The sequence below is a fragment of the Rhinolophus hipposideros genome (genome assembly GCF_964194185.1).
Source record: "Rhinolophus hipposideros genome assembly, chromosome: 16".
Lineage (NCBI taxonomy): Eukaryota > Metazoa > Chordata > Mammalia > Chiroptera > Rhinolophidae > Rhinolophus > Rhinolophus hipposideros.
Genome location: NC_138062.1, coordinates 59,588,105 through 59,608,603, shown reverse-complemented (window position 1 = coordinate 59,608,603; position 20,499 = coordinate 59,588,105). Strand labels below are relative to the sequence as shown.

The window sequence follows — 20,499 nt, the reverse complement described above, 5'->3', positions numbered from 1 at the left end:
TCTTCTTTTAACCGGATATGAGGACAAACACTCCACGCACGGGGAACAGTGGACAAGAAGACTGACATGGAATTAAGCTTGGTGTACTTGCTAGAGGGTACGTGATGAGAAATACCCTAGGATGGCCCGGAACTGCCTACCACTGATGTCAAAGTTGCCCGAAGAGTTCTGCCAATTCACGTTTATATTGAAAACGTATGCACGTTTAACGCCCTGGATTATTTTAATTTCTTTTGCAGAAATGAAGGAGGTGGGTTTGTTTTGGAAGTTTAGTTCTAGTAAATTTTTCTTTCTGGGTACTTTAGACGGTTTAAGGTTTTGTTTGTTTTAACAGCACTGTTCCGAAACACCTATTTGAAGTTCTGGATCCGTTTACTGAAGCTTTCTCGAGCATACTTAATTGCTTACGTTTCTGTTTTTTGTTTTGTTTTGTTTTTGTTTTTTTTAGGGTAGAAAGGAGACAAATACAAATTAATACGGGGACTAGAAGCCCAGGCGGAGGACGGGCAGACAAAACCACAGATTCGGAGGTTGGGAGGGACTAGCTGACGCGTGGATTTCCACGGAAACGCCCCTCCACCGAGTCTCCTCCCCCTTGAGCTGAGACCAATGACAGTCAGGGAGGGCTGCGGCGTGCCCAGTGTGAATGTTGTCGCGCGCGTGCGCCCTGCCCTCGGTCGCGAGCGCACGCGCTCTCCCAGCGTTCAGTGGGCACGCGGGCGGCGGGCGCCTAGGTGGAGAAGGCAGTGCCTACGGCTGCTGAGCGGACGGAGGCTGCTGTCGCGGCAGCTGAGGCGACCCGACGCGCACCAGGTGGAGGGAGAGGCCGCTGGTGCACACCCGCCCGCCATGAAACCCCCCGCAGGTACCGGCTGCCCCTCGGTACATTCCCGCTCGCCGGACCCCGGCGCCCCTTGCACCCTCGTGCCTCTCGGAGTCGCGACTTGGAGCTAAGAGCGGAGCCAAATGTGACCGGGGGGTGAACGGGACCCTGGCGGGGGCGGGAATCGGCTATCCCGGGGCCCCGTCTTCTCCACGGCAGAATGAATGAACTAGCTTTTCCAGCGTTTCACTCATTCTGCCAACTGCACCTCGCTTCTGCCAAGGACGGGTCGGGCCCTGGGGGGGTTTCGGGGGAAGACCATGAGTTCTAGATGAAGTTCCAGAGCCAGAGACAGTCGTTGAACAAGCAGAGAAGCAAGGGAGAGCTTTAGAGAGTGGTCGGTGCCAGGGTTGGTGGCTCTTCTTTAGAGAGGGCAGTCCTGGAGGGCTTCTGGGAGGAGGTGGCATTTCAGCCTGGACTGGATGGGGACATGCAGCTGTGCCGCCAAGACCTGGGGAGGAGCGTCGGGGTGGTGGTAACCATGAGGGCAAAGGCTGGTAGGCAGGAACCGGTAACGCGTTTGGAGAGTAAGTCATTCTGGCTAGACCACAACTTTTAAAGGCAAATGTGCGCTAAGGAAGGGTTTTCATTAGGAGAGTGATGTGACTTGTTTACTGTATTTTAGAAAATCGCTCAGGTTGTTGTGTGGTGTCTCCTGGAATTTTCTCTTGCCCGCCTGTCCTCCCCCAGTTCTTTCTCCAGCCCATTGCCGTAATGATAATTGTATTAATAATAGTAATTACAACTAGGGTTATGGAGGACTCAGGAAGGCAGGAATGTTGTCTGCCTTGTTTGCTGCAAGATTGTTAGCTTGGAGACCCAGCACAGAGGTGGTAATCAGTCAGTAAGTGTTTATGGAATGAATAGGTCTGCTCCAATTTTTCAAATCCTACCTCCTCCAGAAGGTTTTTCTGATACTTTCGGCTCATGTGGATCTATCACCTTTCTGAGCCCCTGGAACCCTTCTTTACCACGAGATACAGACCCGCAGTCCCTTTTCGGTAGTTCTGAAATCCAAAATACTCTGCAAACAAAAGATTTTTCTCTAACTTCACAGCAGCCATTTGGCCAGAAAATCTGACCTGTGCCGACTTGAAAGCCTTTTTCCCCCCTCTTAGTGTATATCAGTGGTCCTCAGCCGGGGTGATTGTGCCACCCCGGGGGACACTGGGCCATGCGTGGGGACATCTGTGGTTGTCACCACTGGTGAGGGACAGGCATGCTGCTCAGCACCCACCCTACCAGCCCCCAGTGTTAAACACCTGCCCTGGAGACATCACACACAGGTCCGAGGCAGCAGCGCCTCGCAGACACCTTCAGTGTTCCCAAGAGTAGGAGGCCAGAACACCTTGGGCTCTGCTCAACTCCTGCGGTGCCAGAGGAGAAAGGGAGGTACAGCTGGGTGTTTCCTGCAGCAGCCCCCTCTTAGTTATTACGCGTTCTACACCACTCTGTTCATGAACACAAGTTAGCCCAGGTGTACCCACTCCAGACCTACCGGTGCCATAGGAATGCTGTGGAAGGGTGGGCCTCTGAGCAAGGAATGTGGAAAGGAAGACTGGCGGGGTAGGGCCTCAGGGCGGAGGGAATAAACTGCAGGAGGGCTCCGGAGACTGAAACAGGCCAGTGTGACAGGGCATAGAGCAACTGGCAAAACCAGCTGGCCAAACCTGCCGTACAGGACGCAGTAGAGTCTAGACAACATAGATGAGGAATCAGCAAACTGGTCAATAAGGGGCCACGTGATTTAGACTTGGCGGCCACACGCCACCTCCCGTGTGAGGTTCCTTTTAGCTCCTGGGCTATACAAAGACAGATAGGCCCTGGTCTGCCAGCCCGTGGTGTAGACTGATAAAGGGTTTGAACTTGACTCCTCAGTGCAGGGTGGAGCCCTGGGAAGGAGATAGGAAGACCTGACAAGCAAACGTGCAGATTTACAAAGGTGGAGTGAGTACAGTACACCACTTCATAGCGGGGGGGGGTGGACTCAAACTGGGCATGAGCCCCACTGCTGCCCCTTGCTGGCTGTGGGATCATCGTGGAGGGAGACTTGAACGCTCCAGATCTCAGGATTCCCACGCACCAAACAGGCAACTGGGATGCAGAGTACAGACCAGTCTGAGAATTCAGTGAGGGGACGAGCACAAAACATCTTATGCTCTGAACCCCACGTGGAAGTTGTCAAGTGATCGTATAGTATGGATCACAGTCTCTTGTCCCGAAGCTCTCGGGGCTAGGGATGTTTCCGTCATCAGGATGTCCCCCTATTTTAGACAGGTGATACAATACAAATGTGCTGTCACATCCAGGGAGGTCAGGGGTTGCACCCTGTCATCACATTCTTTGAGTGAAAAGCAGGAATACATCAAATGTCCACCTTGCCACTGCTGACACGGGCTGGGTCGTCTCGGGAGAGGGGAGGGGAAGCGTCCTGGGCACTGGGGTGCTCACCGGCATCCCTGCTCCCGCCTCCTCAGTGCAGTAGAATCACTCCCCAGTTGTGACAACCACTTCCCCAGACATCATCCAGTGTCCAATGGGGAGCAGAGTCACCTGCTCATCTGTTGGGGGACATGGTGGTCCTCTCCCTCTGCTCTCCAGTTACTCTGACCCTAATTCTGGACGTGAAGCAGACACTTGGCGTGGGGTTTTGTCTCCGGTGCAGCCTGTGCAGGAGATGCGCTGGACACGGCGGCCCCCTGCTCCGTGGTGAACTACCTGAGATGGGACCTGAGCGCCCAACAAATAGGGGAGCTCACGATGGAGCTCATGGAGCAGACCAAGCGCGTGTATGACCAGGTCGGCTCCCAGAAGTTTGAGGACGTGTCCTACGAGAGTACGCTCAAGGCACTGGCCGATGTGGAGGTGTCCTACACAGGTAAGTCCAGCACAGGATCTGGGTGGGGACCCTGACACCCACCCCCTGGGACCCGGGGTCGATGAAGGCCTCCCCAGTGATCGCGCGCCGGTGCCCATGTGCCCTGCTTCACTTGGCCACCTGACACGTTCGGTACTCACGGTGTGTCATCTGAGGACCCAGAGAGGACAGTGTGTCTAATGGCGTCCTCGTCAAGAGCCAGCTCAGGTGCCGGCCTTGAAACTGGAGCCCCTCTCACCTCTTTCTGTGTCCCAGGGGATATTTGTTTTCTCTCTGAGAATTGAACTTGGCCCCTTTGCTTTCCTTCTCCCCGTGGGCTCCCCCCGTGCTTTGGGTAACCTGATGCTGTCCCGTGTCCTTGTTGCCACCCAGCTGAATCCTCTCCTCCTTGGGGTCTGTTTGCTCCCTTTCGGAGGAGTGAGATGCTCGATCAAATAGATGGAAAACCTGCTTCCCGGAGCCCCCTCTATAGAGGTTGGTGGTATAGGGACAAGAGACTGAGAGGTCTCATGGCAGAGCACCCCAAGCCGAGGAAACCCCCTGACCCCAGAGCTCTAGCAAAAGTCATTTTCCTGGGAACCATCGAGACTCCCTGCATTCCCGCTGTGGGATTCTTGTGTGTCCCTGAGGCCTCCCCATGCCAGCGTGGCTGATGCTGAGGACTGGGTTCCGCGTCCCGCCTCTGCCTCTCCCACCCCGGCTTCAAGCAGGCAGGCCTCAGATGCCCCTCTTCTCTCTCTCAGGCTTTCGAGGGTTGAGGGATACTAATTCCCACTTCTCAGGCGTAACTCCTACCCCCACATCTGCTCCTGCAGCCTTTTTGTCTATCTCTGTTCAGTAGCCCGGGCGATTTTAAAGAAAACTAAAATTGGCTTATGGTCCTTCCTTCTGCCAGGCCTTTAGCCAGACTCCTGGATGTGGCCTTTGGTGCTCTGCATTGTTGGCCTCCCTCACCCTCCCTGGGCTGTCTGCCCGGCCACGTGACCTTGCACTGGCTCACTCCTTCCTCTCTCAGCCTGGAGTTCTTCTCACCCTCTGCTTTGCTGGATGTCAGGCTGCTGGGTGATCATAAGAGCCCCTCCCTGGGCCCCTTCTTCCCATGCCAGCTGCCTGGATTAAACCCTCATTCCAAACTGTTTTGATGTCATACTCAGGGCAGTTACCACTGCTTGTCAGCCTGCAAATCCCAAACCCAGAGGGTGGCTCTGTCCTTTTTGCTGCTCCCCTTGGGCAGCCAGCATGAGGCTGGCCCAGAGCCCCACTATGTTTAATACAAGTCCGCTGAGCGGGTCCGTCCTTGTCCCTCTCTCAGAGGTCTCCATGGTGTATAGTTAGACACACCCAGAGCTGGGGACATTGCATTGGCTCAGAACGATGGAAGCGCCGTTTGAATTTAGGTCTCCCGATGCAAAGCATATCCTTTTTTTAAACCTCTTTGTTGAGGTATAATTCACATACCTGCGATTCATCCACTTACAGCATAGGTTCCAGTGGTTTTTATTATATTCGCAGTATTGTCCAACTGTCACCAGTGTCTAATTTTAGAATATTTTTTCACCCCTAAAAGAAGCCCCATGCCCCCCCACAACCATGAACTCACTTCCTGTCTGTGGAAGTACCTGTTCTAGACATTTCATCTAAATGGAATTACATACTGTGTGGCCTTTTGTGACTAGTGTTTCTCACTCAGTGTCACATTTTCAAGGTCTGTCCACATTGTAGCAAGTGTCTGTGCCTCACTCCTTTTTTTTTTTTTTTTAAGATTTTTATTTTTATTTTTATTGGGGAAGGGGAACAGGACTTTATTGGGGAACAGTGTGTTTTACCCAGGACCCATCAGCTCCAAATCAAGTTGTTGGCCTTTTCAATCTTAGTTGTGGAGGGCGCAGCTCACCTCCAAATCCAGTTGCCGTTGTTCAATCTTAGTTGCAGGGGACCATCCCTTGTGGGAATCGAACCGGCAACCTTGTGGTTGAGAGGACGCGCTCCAACCAACTGAGCCATCCGGGAGCTCAGCGGCAGCTCATTGTCTTCATTCTCTCTGCGGAGGGCAGAGGGCACAGCTCGCTGGCTCAAGTGGGAATCAAATCCGCAACCCTGTTGCCCAGAGCTCACACTCTAACCACCTGAGCCACCTGTCCGCCCCCACTGTGCCTCACTCCTTTTTAAAATAATTTATTTTTTCACATTATGGTAAAATATATATAACAAAATTTATCATTTTAAGCATTTTGAGTGCACAGCTCAGTGCATTACGTACATTCACATGGTTGTGCAGCCGTCCCCACCATCATCTCTAGAACTTTCCATCTCCCCAAACTGACACCCTGTCCCCATGAAACACTCACTCCCCTCCCCTCCCCCAGCCCCTGGCCCCACCACCTACTTCCTGTCTCTGTGAATCTGACTCCTCCGGGGGCCTCCTGAGTGTAGTCACACAGTGTTTGTCCTTCTGGATCTGGCTGATGTCACTGAGCATCACGTCCTCCCAGTTTGTCCACGCTGTAATGAGTGTCAGCGCCCCACTCCTGTCTTGGCTGAGTATCACTCCAGTGTGTGGCTGGACACGTTTGTGTATCTGTCATCGGTCAGTGGACGTTTGGGTTTTTTCCACTATGTAGTTATTACGAATCCTTCTGCTGCAAATGTGTGTCCTCAGGTTTCTTTGTGTTTTCATTTGGCATGGGTGGACACCGAGCAGTGGAGTTGCCGGGTCACGTGGGTCTGTGTTAAAGCTTATGCTCGTACGGCCTCCCCCTCTTCCTCTGTTTAACAAAGTGATGTGCTTTGTCAATCACAAAATCGTGTAGGAATTTAAAATACAGCCATCAGCAGCTGTGGCTCTTTCTCTAGAGTGGAGTCCCTTTAGCTTCTCTTGGTCTTGTTCTCTGTTACGGTCCTTCTTAGCTTAGAGTGTTATGAGCTGAATCTGTTTCCATTTGGACTGCGGTCCTCGAGGAAGGGGTGACAGCGCTCATTCCTTTATGCCGGTGCCCAGCCCAGGCTCCGGCGTGGAGAATGCTCACTGAATGAATCAATAAGTGTGGCTGAGTTGGCAGCCTGGGTGTGAGGGGGCACTGGCCACTGTGCACGCGGGGCTCCCTTTCACCCGTGTCCCGTGGTCTCGTTCCAGTCCAGAGGAACATCCTTGACTTCCCCCAGCACGTTTCTCCGTGCAAGGCCATCCGGACAGCCAGCACAGAGGCGGACAAGAAGCTGTCTGAGTTTGACGTGGAGATGAGCATGCGGCAGGACGTGTACCGGAGGATCGTGTGGCTGCAGGTGAGGACGCAGCGAGGACACAGCCCCTGGCCCACGGGAGGCAGGAAGCCGGGCACAGCGGTCTCTGCATGGGCACCTTGCAGAGGACGGGGCCATTCTGTCCCCCAGACTAAAAGGCAGAACGCTGGAGAGAGTTCTGGGGGTGGGCGGCGGGATTGCTGCGTAGCAGTGAAAAGGGTCTTGACGCTACTGAGCTGTGCACTTGGAAATGGTTCCGGTAGAAAATTTTGTGGTATGTCTGTTTCACCACAAAAAGTTATTTTTACAAATGACAAAAGATCAATGGAGAGGAATGAGAAGGCTTTCGTTTTTCCCCACCCACCACGCCATTTCCCTTTCCCAACCTTCCTGGGTGTTACCGAGGGATCATGTCCTGCCTCCTGTGTGAGGCGAGCGGGATTGAGTGACCGCGCTGGGTGACACAGCACCAGTGTGGGTCCCGCCTCTAGTCGATGCTTGTTGGGGTGAGTGGGGACCTTTGCTGCTGAAGATGGAGGGCTCGTGTTGCGGATGAAGACGCTCTCGTGCCTCTTGTTCATTCCTTCCAACGTGCTGACGTGTCTGCCTCTGGCTGAGACACGCTCTGTGTGCTTTGGCTCAGGTAGTATTGTTTTTAACTCAAATTGTTATGGAGACAATTATAGTTTCACCTGTGGTGTGAGAAACGATTCAGAGGTCCCGTCTACACTTTGCCTCGTTTCCCCACTGGAAGCTTTTGGCACAGGCAAAGTCAGCCTTACAGCCACTTGGCTCTCTGGGAAGCGTTGGTTGCTGTAGGCCCTTTGGGCTGGTCCCCGCAGGCTCCGCCAGTAAGGGAACGTTTGGGGACGGCTTCTGTGGATGCAGATCTTCCTTCTCTGGGGTAGATGCCCAGGAGGGCGAGTGCTGAGTCAGACAGCTGTTGTATGCTTCACTTTTTTAAGAAAACACCAAGCTGCTTTCCAGCGCTGCTGTACCATTTCACCCTCAGCGACGTCTGAGCGATCTGCTCTCTGCCGCCTCCCAGCATTCGGCAGTCTCATGGCTTTTCACTCTAAACAGAACTTGGGTTTTCTTATTCCAGGAGAAAGTTCAGAAGGACTCACTGAGACCTGAGGCAACACGGTACCTGGAGCGACTGATTAAGCTTGGCCGCAGGAATGGGCTGCACCTGCCCGAGGAAACGCAGGAAGTGAGTGCGGGCTCTCGGGGCGGCCCGACCTTTGGCCTGAGGCCGTCTGTCTGTGGCCCCTGTGACGGGAGGTCTGTCCAGAGCCGCTTGCTTTCCACACCTGCTCAGCCCTCCATCCTCAGGGCCCCAGTGCTCCCTCAGCTGAGGAGAGGGCAGGACGCTCAGTCACCCTCATGTCCCTCTTCCTTCCGTCGTCCCCATGACTGGGTGCGGTAGCATTAAGGAAAAACTCACCACTCCTGTATCCCCACCCGCAGTGCTGTGCTGTGCCTCGGCTTGCTTCTGACCCCAGACGTGTGGGGACTCCACATAAATGGACTCCGCCACGGGCTGGCCTGCACTTTAGTTCAGTTCTGACACCATCTCCCTGGGAATGGCACCAGCTCCACAGGCCCAGGGCTCAGCTCCACAAGGCTGTCCCCACTTCATACTCCAAGTCCAGGGTGGCTCCTGTGCTTCTCACCAACTGGCTCAAAGTCACAGGTTCCCACGACACCTTCTCCTCGGGTCAGTTAATTGGCTGGACAGGCTCAGAGCTCAGAGACACGTGTTACTAGGCTACCCATTTAGTGCAAAAGGTTATAAGTCAGGAACAGTGGATGGAAGAGATGGGGGACAAGGGATGGGAGGGGCCTGGAGCTTCTGTGCCCTCCGTGGTGCCTCCTCTCCCCACATCTGCACGTGTTCACCAACCCCAGAAGCTGCCCAGACCCAGCTTTGCATTTTGGGGAGGCTTCATTACATCGGTGCACTGCTTAAATCACTGATCATTGGGAACCGATTCAGTGTCCACCATGTACCCACTCCTCTCGCTGGAGGTGGGGGGGTGGCTGGGCCTGAAAATTTGCCCCATCCTATGGGTCTAGAGCTTTCCAAAAGCCGCCTCATTCACACAGACACAGATGTGGTTACCAGGTGCTCTTGTCAGCTTTGTCCCCCTGGAACTGCTTCAGTTGCTTTTGCACTTAGCAGATTCCAAGGGCTTTAGAAGCTGTGTGCCAGGGATGGGGGCCAAGACGAAATAGACATTTCTTACTGTGTCACAGAATCATAGATAGTGCCCTGTCTTCTAGTGGGGAACTGAGGCTGGCAGGGTGCCGGCTCTGGGTGCTGTGGTTGACAAGTGTGGGGCCCGCGCAGCCTGCTGTGCCAGGCGGCCCCCGGGCTCCCGACCGACTCTCCCTCGGTCCGCCCAGGTGCTTTCTTCCTTTGCGCTGCCGCGTCTCACCCCCTCAACCAGTCTTGGGTCGGTCTTTAACCCTTTCTAAAAGCCAGATTGACCCTGAAAGGACGAAATAGAGCTCTGTTAGGATTTCCAAAAACTCAGGCTGCGGGCTCGGGGGTGACTCCACAAAGCTCTGGGCTGGGGCCCCCAGACCGTGAGGCTGCTCGGCAGGCAGGCGCTCGGGCCACAGACCTGCCCTTCCCACCTTGCTCCTCTTCAGTGGGGGTCCCGACCCCAGGGGCCCCACCGGCAGTGCTCCCCTCCTCAGGACTCCTTTCTCCTGCAGAAAATCAAAGGCATCAAGAAGAAGCTGAGTCTGCTGTGCATCGACTTCAATAAGAACCTGAACGAGGACACAACCTTCCTGCCCTTTACACGGGAGCAGCTAGGTACGTGGTGGCTCTGCAGGAAGGGGACCCTGGCCCTGTGTCCCCTGCGGAGGCCAGGCATTGTATCCTACCACCCTGGGCCGGGGCGATTTTGCATTTGGCATGCTCGGCGTTTTGGAGCCTGAGGTTCTAGATCCTTCTTGGGGAGGGCTGTAGTCTTCACTGAGATGCTGCCCCAATGGGAGATGTCCTGGGTCACTGGCAGGAGCCTGGGCAAGGATGTGGGGGCTGTGGCACAGCCGTAGTTCCCCCTGAGTCAGCCAGACATCCCCTCAGATCCGTACCCACCCCCACAATGCTTTCTTACTTTTAAAAAGCTTATAAAATGAAGGGGAGACACTGAATCAGCGGTTCCCAGGCATTTTGGAGTTAGGGCCTAGTCGTCCTTTCTCGTTTCCTCACTTTCCCCCTTTATTCTGAAGTTTCACATCTGTAGGAACGTTGCATGAATGGTGCTAGGATTGGGACGTTCTGCATCCTCAGTGCAGATTTCACACTCTTGAAGCAGGGCAGCAAATTCAGGAGCCATGGTCCAGAGTGCAGATAGGTTTTCCCACGTCACCTGTCCCCAAGGTGCCCTCCAAGCCCAGATTCAATTAGGGATCGCAATCACATTCAGTTTCCGTGTCTTGCTTGGCAGGCTCCTTTCCTGTCGAACAGTTCCTTGGCCTTTCACAAATTTCCCTTCTTTCCTGACACTGACAGTTTATTTTTAATATCATTTTTTTTAATTGGGGAAGGGGAACAGGACTTTATTGGGGAATAGTGTGTACTTCCAGGACTTTTTTCCAAGTCAAGTTGTCGTCCTTTCAGTCTTAGTTGTGGAGGGCCCAGCTCAGCTTCAGGTCCCGTTTCTAGTTGCAGGGGGCGCTGCCCACCATCCCTTGCGGGAGTCTAACCGGCAACCTTGTGGTTGAGAGGATGCACTCCAACCAGCTGAGCCATCCGGGAGCTCAGCGGCAGCTCAGCTCAAGGTGCCGTGTTTAATCTTAGTTGCAGGGGGCGCTGCCCACCATCCTTTGAGGGACTCGAGGAATTGAACTGGCAACCTTGTGATTGAGAGCCCACTGGCCCCTGTGGGAATCGAACAGGCAGCCTTTGGAGTTAGGAGCGCGGAGCTCCAATCGCCTGAGCCACCAGGCCGGCCCCTGACACTGACAGTTTTGAAAACTCCAGACCAGTGTCTGTGCTGCAAGCTGTGAGGGGCTCCAATGAGGCTGCATATTTTCCCCAGCCTGTGTAAGGCAGTGCGGTGTCCTGTTACGTGAGATAGGCTCTGGGACTCCAATAGCCTTTGCCTTGGGGGCAGCTAGGATGCAGGGAATGCAGGGCCCTTGTCACTGAGGCCTCTCAGGGTGGCTGCACCACAGAGACACCACAGTTTTCGTGAGCAAGTGCTTACATATTCCTCACCTCCATGCTCTGCTGCCCCCATTCTCGTTCAGTCCCCCCCGTGTCCTGGGCAGCAAGTCCCATTATGTGTCTCTCAACATTTAAGGACAGTCACCATGTTTCCTGGCCAAAGAGGGATCCGGGGTGTCTGGAATCAGCGGAAGAATCTGCTCACTCTCACTGTCTGTGGACCTGCTTTGCGGTCCGTTTGTCCAGCCTGAGGGCCTTCTGTGTCGGCCTGGCCGGCCTAGCCGCATCTCGCTGGGGTGGCTGTGGTGGCAGTGGCCGGGACCTGTCTGGAGGTCCTGCTAAGCAAGATTGCGGCACTTGACTTTTTTCTGGTTGCAGAAGAAATACTTGGTGTTCTTTTACATAAACATAGACAGTGTGCCTCTCTTTTTATATGTATCTTTTTCCCTGAATCTTAACCAGTTGGCTGGGTGAGTCTCCGCCAGGCGTCTCCACTGTAACGTCACCAGGTTTCCCTTCCTGCTCAATAGTAGCTCTAGAGCAGCGTTGAGACCTGGCTCATCCCATTTCCACCCACGAGTTAGAGCACCCATGCATGACTAACTCCATTCTTTGTACCTTTGTTACTTGTTTTTCTCTTGTAAGTCAGTTTATTGATTGATTGATGTATCTATTTCAGTGTGGACCAGAGATTCTATTTTATTCAGTGGGTATAGTCCACTGCTGTCATTTATTTTGAAGGTCAGATTGTGCCCAGTTGACCTTGAGGGGCTCCTTCAAGCTTGACGTGTCCTGTCTTTGAGCTCCTTTTTGACACAGGGATGCTCCAGGTCCATTCCGTCCTTTTCCCCACGAGGCAGGAGCCCCCAGATGTGCTCAGTACAATGCAGTGCACCCAGATCTCTGTCATGGGAGGACGGGTCAGGAGCAGGGGACCGGGGGGCGGCCATCACAGTAGTGGGGGCTGCCGGGATGGGGTAGGGGTGCTGCCCAGCGGGGGCGCAGTCAGCTGCCGGGTGGGGTGTGTCTGCCATGGTGCCATTTGCCGAGAAAGGATGCAGGAGGAGACGGCAGCCCCGGGAAGCCCATGTCATTCAAGCATCCAGCAAATGTAGCTTTTCCTCCCTGCGGGAGTCCTGATGCAGATGGTAGCAGATTTCTGAGATGGGAGAGTCCTCGATATCTTTCCTTTGGGGTTCATGGGGGTGGTGAGAAGCCGGAGTCCCAGAGTATGGAGGGGAGGCCGCACCTGTCACTCCCTGCCAGCTCCCGTTCCTAGCCCACCCCTCCTGCCTCGTCTGTGTGTTGGTCTTTAAAAGCCCCCCTGATTTCGTTCCCAACAGGAGGGCTCCCCGAGGACTTCCTGAACTCTCTGGAAAAGACTGAGGATGAGAAGTTCAAAGTCACCCTCAAGTACCCTCACTATTTTCCCCTCCTGAAGAAATGCCACGTGCCCGAGACCAGAAGGAAGGTGGAGGAGGCGTTCAATTGTCGCTGCAAGGAGGTGAGAAGGCCGTGTCTGGTGTGGGGGCCACCCATGGAACTGTCTTGCCTGGAACTGGGAGGTGTCAGGCCCGTCCTGTCTGCTCAGTGCTGGTGTGAGTCACCCAGTGTCTGCTGGCTCAGGTCCAGTGACTGGCGAGGCCCCGTGAGCCTGGTTGCCCCTGGACATCTCCCCATCGGGTCTGCCTCTGTGTCGGGGCCGTGCAGAGTGGGGGTTGGAGGCTCTACCTCGTCATCCCCTTGTCCTCGCTCCTGTCCTGGCCCGGACTTAAGCCCTGGGCAGAGCGGGGCTGGGCAGATTCTAGGTCCCCGGGCACACGGTGTGGTGGTTGGCACTGCTGGCCACCAGCCCCAAGCTCTCAGTCTGACTGAAAATTCTTCACTTGACTTCCCGTTGTAATTTGGTTTCCTGTGGACCAGTTGTGCCGGAGGGAGCGCTCCGTTCTGCTCTGAACCGGCCTGTCTCCTTGTAAATAAATCCAATGAGTTTCATTTTGTGCTGGCACCACGAGCTTAGTTGGCTGCGTCGACTGCTCAGAGGTGCCTGTGGTGATGGGGTGCAGTCTTGAGCCCGGGCCAGGCCCTGCGAGGTAGGGGCAACCCAGTGCATAGTGCCCCCCAAGGCCGTCCTGGAGAGCCCCTACTCCCTCACTGCTTCACACCCTTTGTGGTTCCAGAAAGGACATGAGGGCTTATAAAGCCCCACATGTCATGTAGGACCAAGTGCATAGAAATCCGGGCCACGAGCCGGAGGGAGGGAAAGCAGATGCAGCTGGCTGAGTCCTGACTTTCCAGAATGGGCAACGGGGCCCGAGCAGCCCCACAGCTGCTGAGACCCGTGAGGGAGCGGGCTGCTGGCTTGGGAGCCGGGGGTGGGTGGGCGGTAGCACCCATCACCCACAAGCCTGGTCACTCGTCGGTTCCAGGAGAACTGTGCCATCCTCAGGGAGCTGGTGACCCTGCGGGCCCAGAAGTCCCGCCTGCTGGGATTCAGCACGCACGCCGACTACGTCCTGGAGATGAACATGGCCAAGACCAGCCAGGCGGTGGCCACTTTCCTAGGTAGCCCAGCTTTCCTCCAGCTCCACCTCCTGGGTTCCGGGAGCCGTTACGGGACTGTTCTTGACTGTGACGTGCTGGTACCTGTGGGGGCCCTGTTCTGTCCACCCTCAGGTGGGCATTCTCATGCCTGCCCTGACCCCTTTTTTTGGCCTGAGGGACTCTAATCTAATGGCTGAGCGTTAGGGCTCCGAGGCGAGGCCTGAGACCGGCCCAGCCCTGCACTACCCGGCATGAGGCTCTGGTCAAGCATCTCCATGTCTGGCTTTCATTTCCTCTTGGTGAAAATGAGACCACTGACCCCTCCCAGGGCTGCTCTGAGTTGACACAGTGCTGGCCTTGGTCAGGCCGTCAGCTCAGTCCTGTCCTTTCCACATGGGGCACCGGAGCCCAGACGTGCACGGCCGGAGAAAGCCAAGGCCACTGTTTTGGATTTGGTCGTGGGGGGGTGAGCACAGTGGCTTTGGGGTGCCCGCTGCGGGAGATAGCCTTTTCTGTCCCCTCTGTCCTCCCAGACGAGCTGGCCCAGAAGCTGAAGCCCCTGGGGGAGCAAGAGCGGGCAGTGATCCTGGAGCTGAAGAAGGCCGAGTGTGAGGCACGGGGCCTGGACTTCGACGGCCGCATCAACGCCTGGGACATGCGTTACTACATGAACCAGGTGGAAGAGACGCGCTACAGCGTGGACCAGAACCTGCTCAAGGAGTACTTCCCCATGCAGGTGGTCACCAGGGGGCTGCTGGGCATCTACCAGGAGCTGCTCGGGCTGACCTTTGACCTGGAGGAGCACGCCACCGTGTGGCACGAAGACGTGAAGCTGTACTCAGTGAGGGACGCAGCCTCGGGGACGGTCATTGGGAAGTTCTACCTGGACCTGTACCCCCGGTGCGTGGGAGCTGGGGCGGGAGAGGAGCCCATCTCTGAGCCTTAGCCTTCTCCCCTGTGAAATGGGAATGTGTGTCAGGCACTGCACAGGGCAGGGTGAGGGGCCAGGAGTGGTCACAGCATTTGGGGAGGTGGGTGCGCGTCCCTCTGCTGAGAACCTTTCAGTGTGCAGCTGCCTCGGTTGGCAGGTGGCTGGTGGGGGGACGCAGGGTCAGTCACTGGCAGTGTCACTCTGTGCCAGTCAACAAGCAAAGTGAACTCCCAGCCGGGTCTGACCTGCCTCCCTCCCCCCAGGGAAGGCAAGTACGGGCATGCGGCCTGCTTTGGCCTGCAGCCAGGCTGCCTGCGGCAGGACGGGAGCCGCCAGATGGCCATCGCAGCCATGGTGGCCAACTTCACCAAGCCCACCCCAGACGCCCCCTCTCTGCTGCAGCACGATGAGGTGGAGACCTACTTCCATGAGTTTGGACACGTGATGCACCAGCTCTGCTCTCAGGTGGGCGTGGGGGCTGGCTGGGTGGGAGGGTGGGCTGCCCCACCCGCCGCCTGGTGGTTAGTGGGTCTGGAGGCAGGTTCCTCCATGTTGGATTCTTCACGTGACCTTACCATGGACACAGAACACTCATATCAGTTTCCATCACAAAGTTCCGCAGACTGGGTGCTTAAACAACAGATACTTCTGTCTCCAAGTTCTGGAGGCTGAAATCCACGATCCAGGTTCTGGCAGGGCTGGTTTATCCTGTGGCTTCTCTCCTTGACCTGTAGACGCCATCTTCTCCCTGTGTCCTCACAGGGTCGTTCCTCTGTGTACGTCTGTGTCCTAATCCCTTAAGAGGACACCAGTCAGATCGGATTAGGACCCACCCTGTGACTTCATTTAATCTACTCTGACAAATCCAGATCCCGTCTCCAAATCCAGTTACATTCTCAGGTCCTGAGGATCAGGACTGCAGCATGGGGACCTGCAGGGGACACAGTTCAGCCCATAGTAGTTCTCAGAGAGCTGTTGGATTAGTGAAGGGGACGTGTGTGCAACATGCTTAGAAAGGAGCTTGTGCAGGCCCCCACCTGTTAGCTCATGGTCAGAAACGGTGTGCGATCCAGTGAAAGCCAGCTGTGGCGGCCAGAGCACAGACATAGGTCCCGGCTCTGGACCCAGGGAGCACTCACTGAGCCCAGTGAGGAGGTCGAGGGTGCTCTCCCTCTGGAGATACAAAGACTCAGGGAGTTGAAGCCACTTCCCCAGGCAGGTCTCAGTGGCAGAGACAGGATTCAGCCGCGTTCTGTAGGCCCCCAGCCTGGTGTCCAGGCCACAGGAGACCAGCTGTACATGAACATTCATTCTCTGGCCCTCTTTCTCACACACGGCCAAGCCGCTGTCCTGATGGCGAGGATGTGCCTAGAGGCTGAATGGGAGCTTGTGGAAACTGGGTGCTCAGGGATTTTTAGTCAGTTCGCCACACTGGGCAGCTGTTACCACTGTCCAATTCTGGAATATTCCATCACCTCCAAAAAATTCTTCCTGCCCCTTAGCAGTCACAGCTTACTCTCTCTACCTCCTCCCCAGACCCCAAAACTACTAACCCACGTCCTGTCTGTGGATGTGCCTGTTCTGGACATTTCACATACATGGAATCACACACTGTGTGGCCTGTGTGGCCAGTTTCTCTCAGCACCGTGTGTTCAAGGTCCATCCTCGTTGTGGTGAGTGTCAGCGCCTCCCTCTTTTTCTCGACCGAGTGACACTCCCAGTTGTGGACAGGCCACTTAGAGGTGTTTTTTGATGAGAAGTGTTTGACTTTGATGAAGTTCAGTCTATTAAAACTTATCTTTCATAGTTTGCACTTTTTTATGTCCTGTTGGAGAAATCGTTTCCTAACCCAGGGCACTAAGATTTTCTCCTAATTTCTTTTTCTGGAAGTTTTAGCTCTTCATTTTAGTCTGTCATCCGTTGTGAGAGCTCAGCGGCAGCTCAGCTCAAGGTGCCGTGTTCAATCTTAGTTGCAGGGGGCGCTGCCCACCATCCCTTTCAGGACTCGAGGAGTCGAACCGGCATCCTTGTGGTTGAGAGCCCACTGGCCCACGTGGGAATCGAACTGACAGCCTTTGGAGTTAGGAGCACGGAGCTCCAACCACCTGAGCCACTGGGCTGGCCCTCTTCAGGTCTTTCCTGATAGTCGATTCTCATTATTTGTAGCACTTCTGTTTTATGAAGTCTCCAAGAACACCAAGTTAGCGGGCACTGAGCCCCTGCTCCTGGGAAAAATGCAGGGTGTGATCCCTGTGAGCCTCTGCTCCCACCACTTTCCTTAACCGAGCAGTACGTTGTGTGTCATATGCTGTTTAGCCCCCTTGTGTGATAAATGTTGTTGCTTCATGTCCAACAGCGCTTAACTCAGGTCTGAATGAAGCTTCTCTAACACATATTTGCTCCGTGAGGCACATCTCAGCCTTCTAGTGCTTGGAAGCACCAGCCAGCATCTCCGCACCACGCTTGGGGGCCACTTTGAACAGCAAAATTACCCGCAAAACCACAAATGTGCAAAAAAACCCCAGGGCACTCAATAGACTGTGTGAAGGCTACCTGTTACAGTCTGAGCTGAGACCAGGAGGCAGGGCGTTAGAGGACCAGGAGAGCGCCGCAGAGGTTGGATCAGGGATTACAAATAAGTTTTAGCGCATCGTAGTTCACAAATACGGAGTCTACGAATAAGGACTGGCTGTGTGGCCTCTCCCGGTTCCCACACTTTACTCTGGCCCTAAAGGACGAGCCCAAGGTTACGGTGCAGCCTGCTTGGCTGATCAGCTGCCAGACCTGTGTTCTAGCTGTGCTGTTTTCAGGAAACTTTCAGACACACCATAGTGGACAAAATGCAGTGCATATTCCAATGTCTGTCATCCATATTCCACCGTTTCCAGGCCTTAGCCTTTCTGGGTGTGGGGCTTTTGGGGAGTATTGGCTTCATGGCTGGGGGAGGGGAATGTGGTTGACCAGTGGGACACAGGTGCTCTCTGCCTCCCAGTGTGTCCTGGGCTGAGACAGCCTGTCCAGCAGCTGTCCAGGGAGCCTTAATTGTCCCCATCCGCGACCAGGTGTCATGGTCTGGGGGGAGGAAGGGCCCAAGCCCTGGATGTCACCCCCCTGCCCGAGTGTGTGTCATGGACCTGTGTGCCCAGGTCAGGCTGGGTGGGCAGGAGCTGGCCCCGCGGGCCCCATATCCTGGGCTCTGCCTCACTCCTGCAGGCAGAGTTTGCCATGTTCAGTGGGACGCACGTGGAGCGTGACTTCGTGGAGGCGCCTTCGCAGATGCTGGAGAACTGGGTGTGGGAGACGGAGCCACTGCTCAGAATGTCCCAGCACTACAGGACGGGCAGCGCCATCCCCCAGGAGCTGCTCGAGAAGCTCATCAGGTCCCGGCAGGCTAACACAGGTGGCCGCCCCCTGCCCTGCCCTGCCCTGCCGGGGAGTCTCTGCGAGGCTGGGAAGGGAGGGGGTCCCTGGTGCCCATGCTGCCTTGTGTGCCCTCGGGGATCTCTGGCCCACTTGGCTGCAGAGCCAGCTCCCATCTCCTTCCCCCCCCCAGGTCTTTTCAACCTGCGTCAGATCGTTCTGGCCAAGGTGGACCAGGCTTTGCACACACAGACGGCCGCAGACCCAGCCGAGGAGTATGCCCGCCTCTGCCAGGAGGTCCTTGGCGTGCCGGCCACACCAGGTAGCCGCTCACATTCCGGGCCCCCTAGAAGTGGGGGGGTCTCTGTCACTCTCTGGGTCAAAAGACCTAGTGCCATGTGAAGGGAGTTGGGCCAGTGCATGGGTTTGGCTGACCTGAGGACCCGGCAGCCTCTGGCCTCACTTTGGGGACCCAGGTCTTTGGCTCTGGCTGCGGAGCCACCGGGCAGTTGGGCAGTTGGGCAGTTGGTTGGTGTGAGTGGTTCCACCCCTGCCGGCAGGCCTACCACTTGCAGGGCTGTGCATGCCACTTCCACGCCTAGCCTCACACCCTTCCGCGGGGCACCCTCCCACACTTTGCTTTGTGAGAAGCCTGGGAGGCACAGAAGGAGTGATCTCGTACCCTGCAGATGACAAGTACATGAGGTTTTGACGTGTGGCCTCTGAATGTGCACGTGCGCACATCGGCACAGACACGATTGGTACGTGTGCGTGAAGGTGATCAGGATTCAACATGGGTCGTGTCGCACTGATTTACTGTTTCATGAGCATTTGAAAAACCCTTCAAAAAGTGTGTTAACCGACGCATGTTGTCGTGTGGGCGAGCCTTGACTTACCCTGGGGTCTCCCAACATGGGACCCTGGTGCTGAGGGGGCAGCAGCGTTGTTGAAAATGTTTAGGGTGAACCCTAAGCAGGTCACAGGCAAAGGCTGATGGAGCCTCCCTAACCCTGCTTTCTGGAAGTGTTGGGCCAGTTCCCCCCTTCCGGGTGGGGGTGTCAGATGGGGCTGCTTCGAAGCCCCCTCATGAGGCAGAGACCGAGAGGCCAGGCCAGGGTGCAGCGAGAGCCTTCCGTGTCTGCCCAGGGACCAACATGCCTGCGACCTTCGGCCACCTGGCGGGCGGCTACGATGCGCAGTACTATGGCTACCTGTGGAGCGAGGTGTTCTCCATGGACATGTTCCACACGCGTTTTAAGCAGGAGGGCGTCCTTAACGGCAAGGTGAGCTAGGGCTGGCTTTCGAGGGGTGCTCTCCACTGCCCAGCACCGGGAACAGCCATCCTTTGCCTCCCCCAGCCCTGCAGGCTCCACCCGATACCCCAACACCCCATGCTGGGCTCAGTCAGCTTCCCAGCCCTTTGTTCAGTCACAGCAGAGGCTCGGCCGCCCCGTCCTGAAGGACGGGGTTCCTGAACACACGCTCACTCAGACCCCGTCCCTTGTGATGCTGACGCAGGTGCCCACGGGCCCTCTGGGAGTGGGAGGGACACTTGAGCCTTCTGGAGGGGTGGGGAGACCCTCGTCCAGCCCTGCCTCTGCCCCTTGGCAGGTTGGCATGGACTACAGAAGCTGCATCCTGAAACCCGGCGGCTCCCAGGATGCCAGTGTCATGCTGAAGCTCTTCCTGGGCCGTGACCCCAAGCAGGACGCCTTCCTCCTGAGTAAAGGCCTGCAGGTGGAGAGCAGTGAGCCGCTGGCCTGCTGACGCGCCGTGGTTGTGACGGTCCTGGATGGGGGCTCCGGCTCCTGTGCCCTGGTGCCTTAGCTCCCAGCCTGGAAACGGCACAGGAGACGGCGGCCTCCAGCTCTGCATCCAGGGAGGGTGGGGCAGGGTGAGGACAGCGGCTGCTCTCCCTGATCATTTCTCAGCCGGTGGCCGGCCTGGACTGAAGAGCGCTCGTCCTCGAGATGTCTGGAGAGCGCTTGTGTCCTGCAGGGCTGCCTCTCTGTTGCACTAACATAGCCCCTTCCTGGGGAGTTGTCTTGGTAAGGGACGGGTTTGTCTTTGAAATGCAGCCATTAAAAAACAAGGAAAAGGAGAGAGACTGCTGGCCTGGTCTCTGATGCCTGTCCCTTCTGCTGCAGGATAGTCGAAGGCTGGTTGTCACATTTGGGCTCGGGTTCTGATGCTCCCGCTGAGCCCTGAATTTGGCCATGAGCCCTCAGGCTGGGGATGCAGGCTCTCTGAGGTGCTGGAGCATTCTGGACTGTGACCCGCGGGGGTGGCTGGGAGACGGCTGAGCTCTTCGAGTCACTGCAACTGGGGTGCTGCGGTCTTTCACCCAGAGGTCTTTCGTGCCAACCCTTCACCCAGGATTCTGGGAAAATCTCCTCCCTGTGCAGCACTGGCCGATGTGAGGCCACGGCCGCCTACCCTCTGTCCAGGGGTCGGTGTGGGCCTCCTGGTTCCCT

The 20,499-nt window shown here is 56.0% G+C and overlaps 1 protein-coding gene across 1 annotated transcript; it reads left to right on the top strand.

Annotated features, from left to right (window-relative positions):
- The first annotated feature begins 603 nt into the window (after nucleotides 1–603).
- THOP1 (thimet oligopeptidase 1) lies at nucleotides 604–20,123 on the top strand. Its single transcript, XM_081076734.1, has 13 exons — nucleotides 604–865; nucleotides 3,549–3,761; nucleotides 6,895–7,043; nucleotides 8,107–8,214; nucleotides 9,726–9,828; nucleotides 12,534–12,694; nucleotides 13,620–13,755; nucleotides 14,268–14,634; nucleotides 14,929–15,130; nucleotides 17,879–18,065; nucleotides 18,219–18,347; nucleotides 19,172–19,308; nucleotides 19,637–20,123. Exons 1-13 carry the CDS (start codon nucleotides 610–612, stop codon nucleotides 19,790–19,792), a joined length of 2,304 nt encoding a protein of 767 aa, XP_080932860.1. The 5' UTR covers nucleotides 604–609; the 3' UTR covers nucleotides 19,793–20,123.
- Nucleotides 20,124–20,499: the final 376 nt, after the last annotated feature.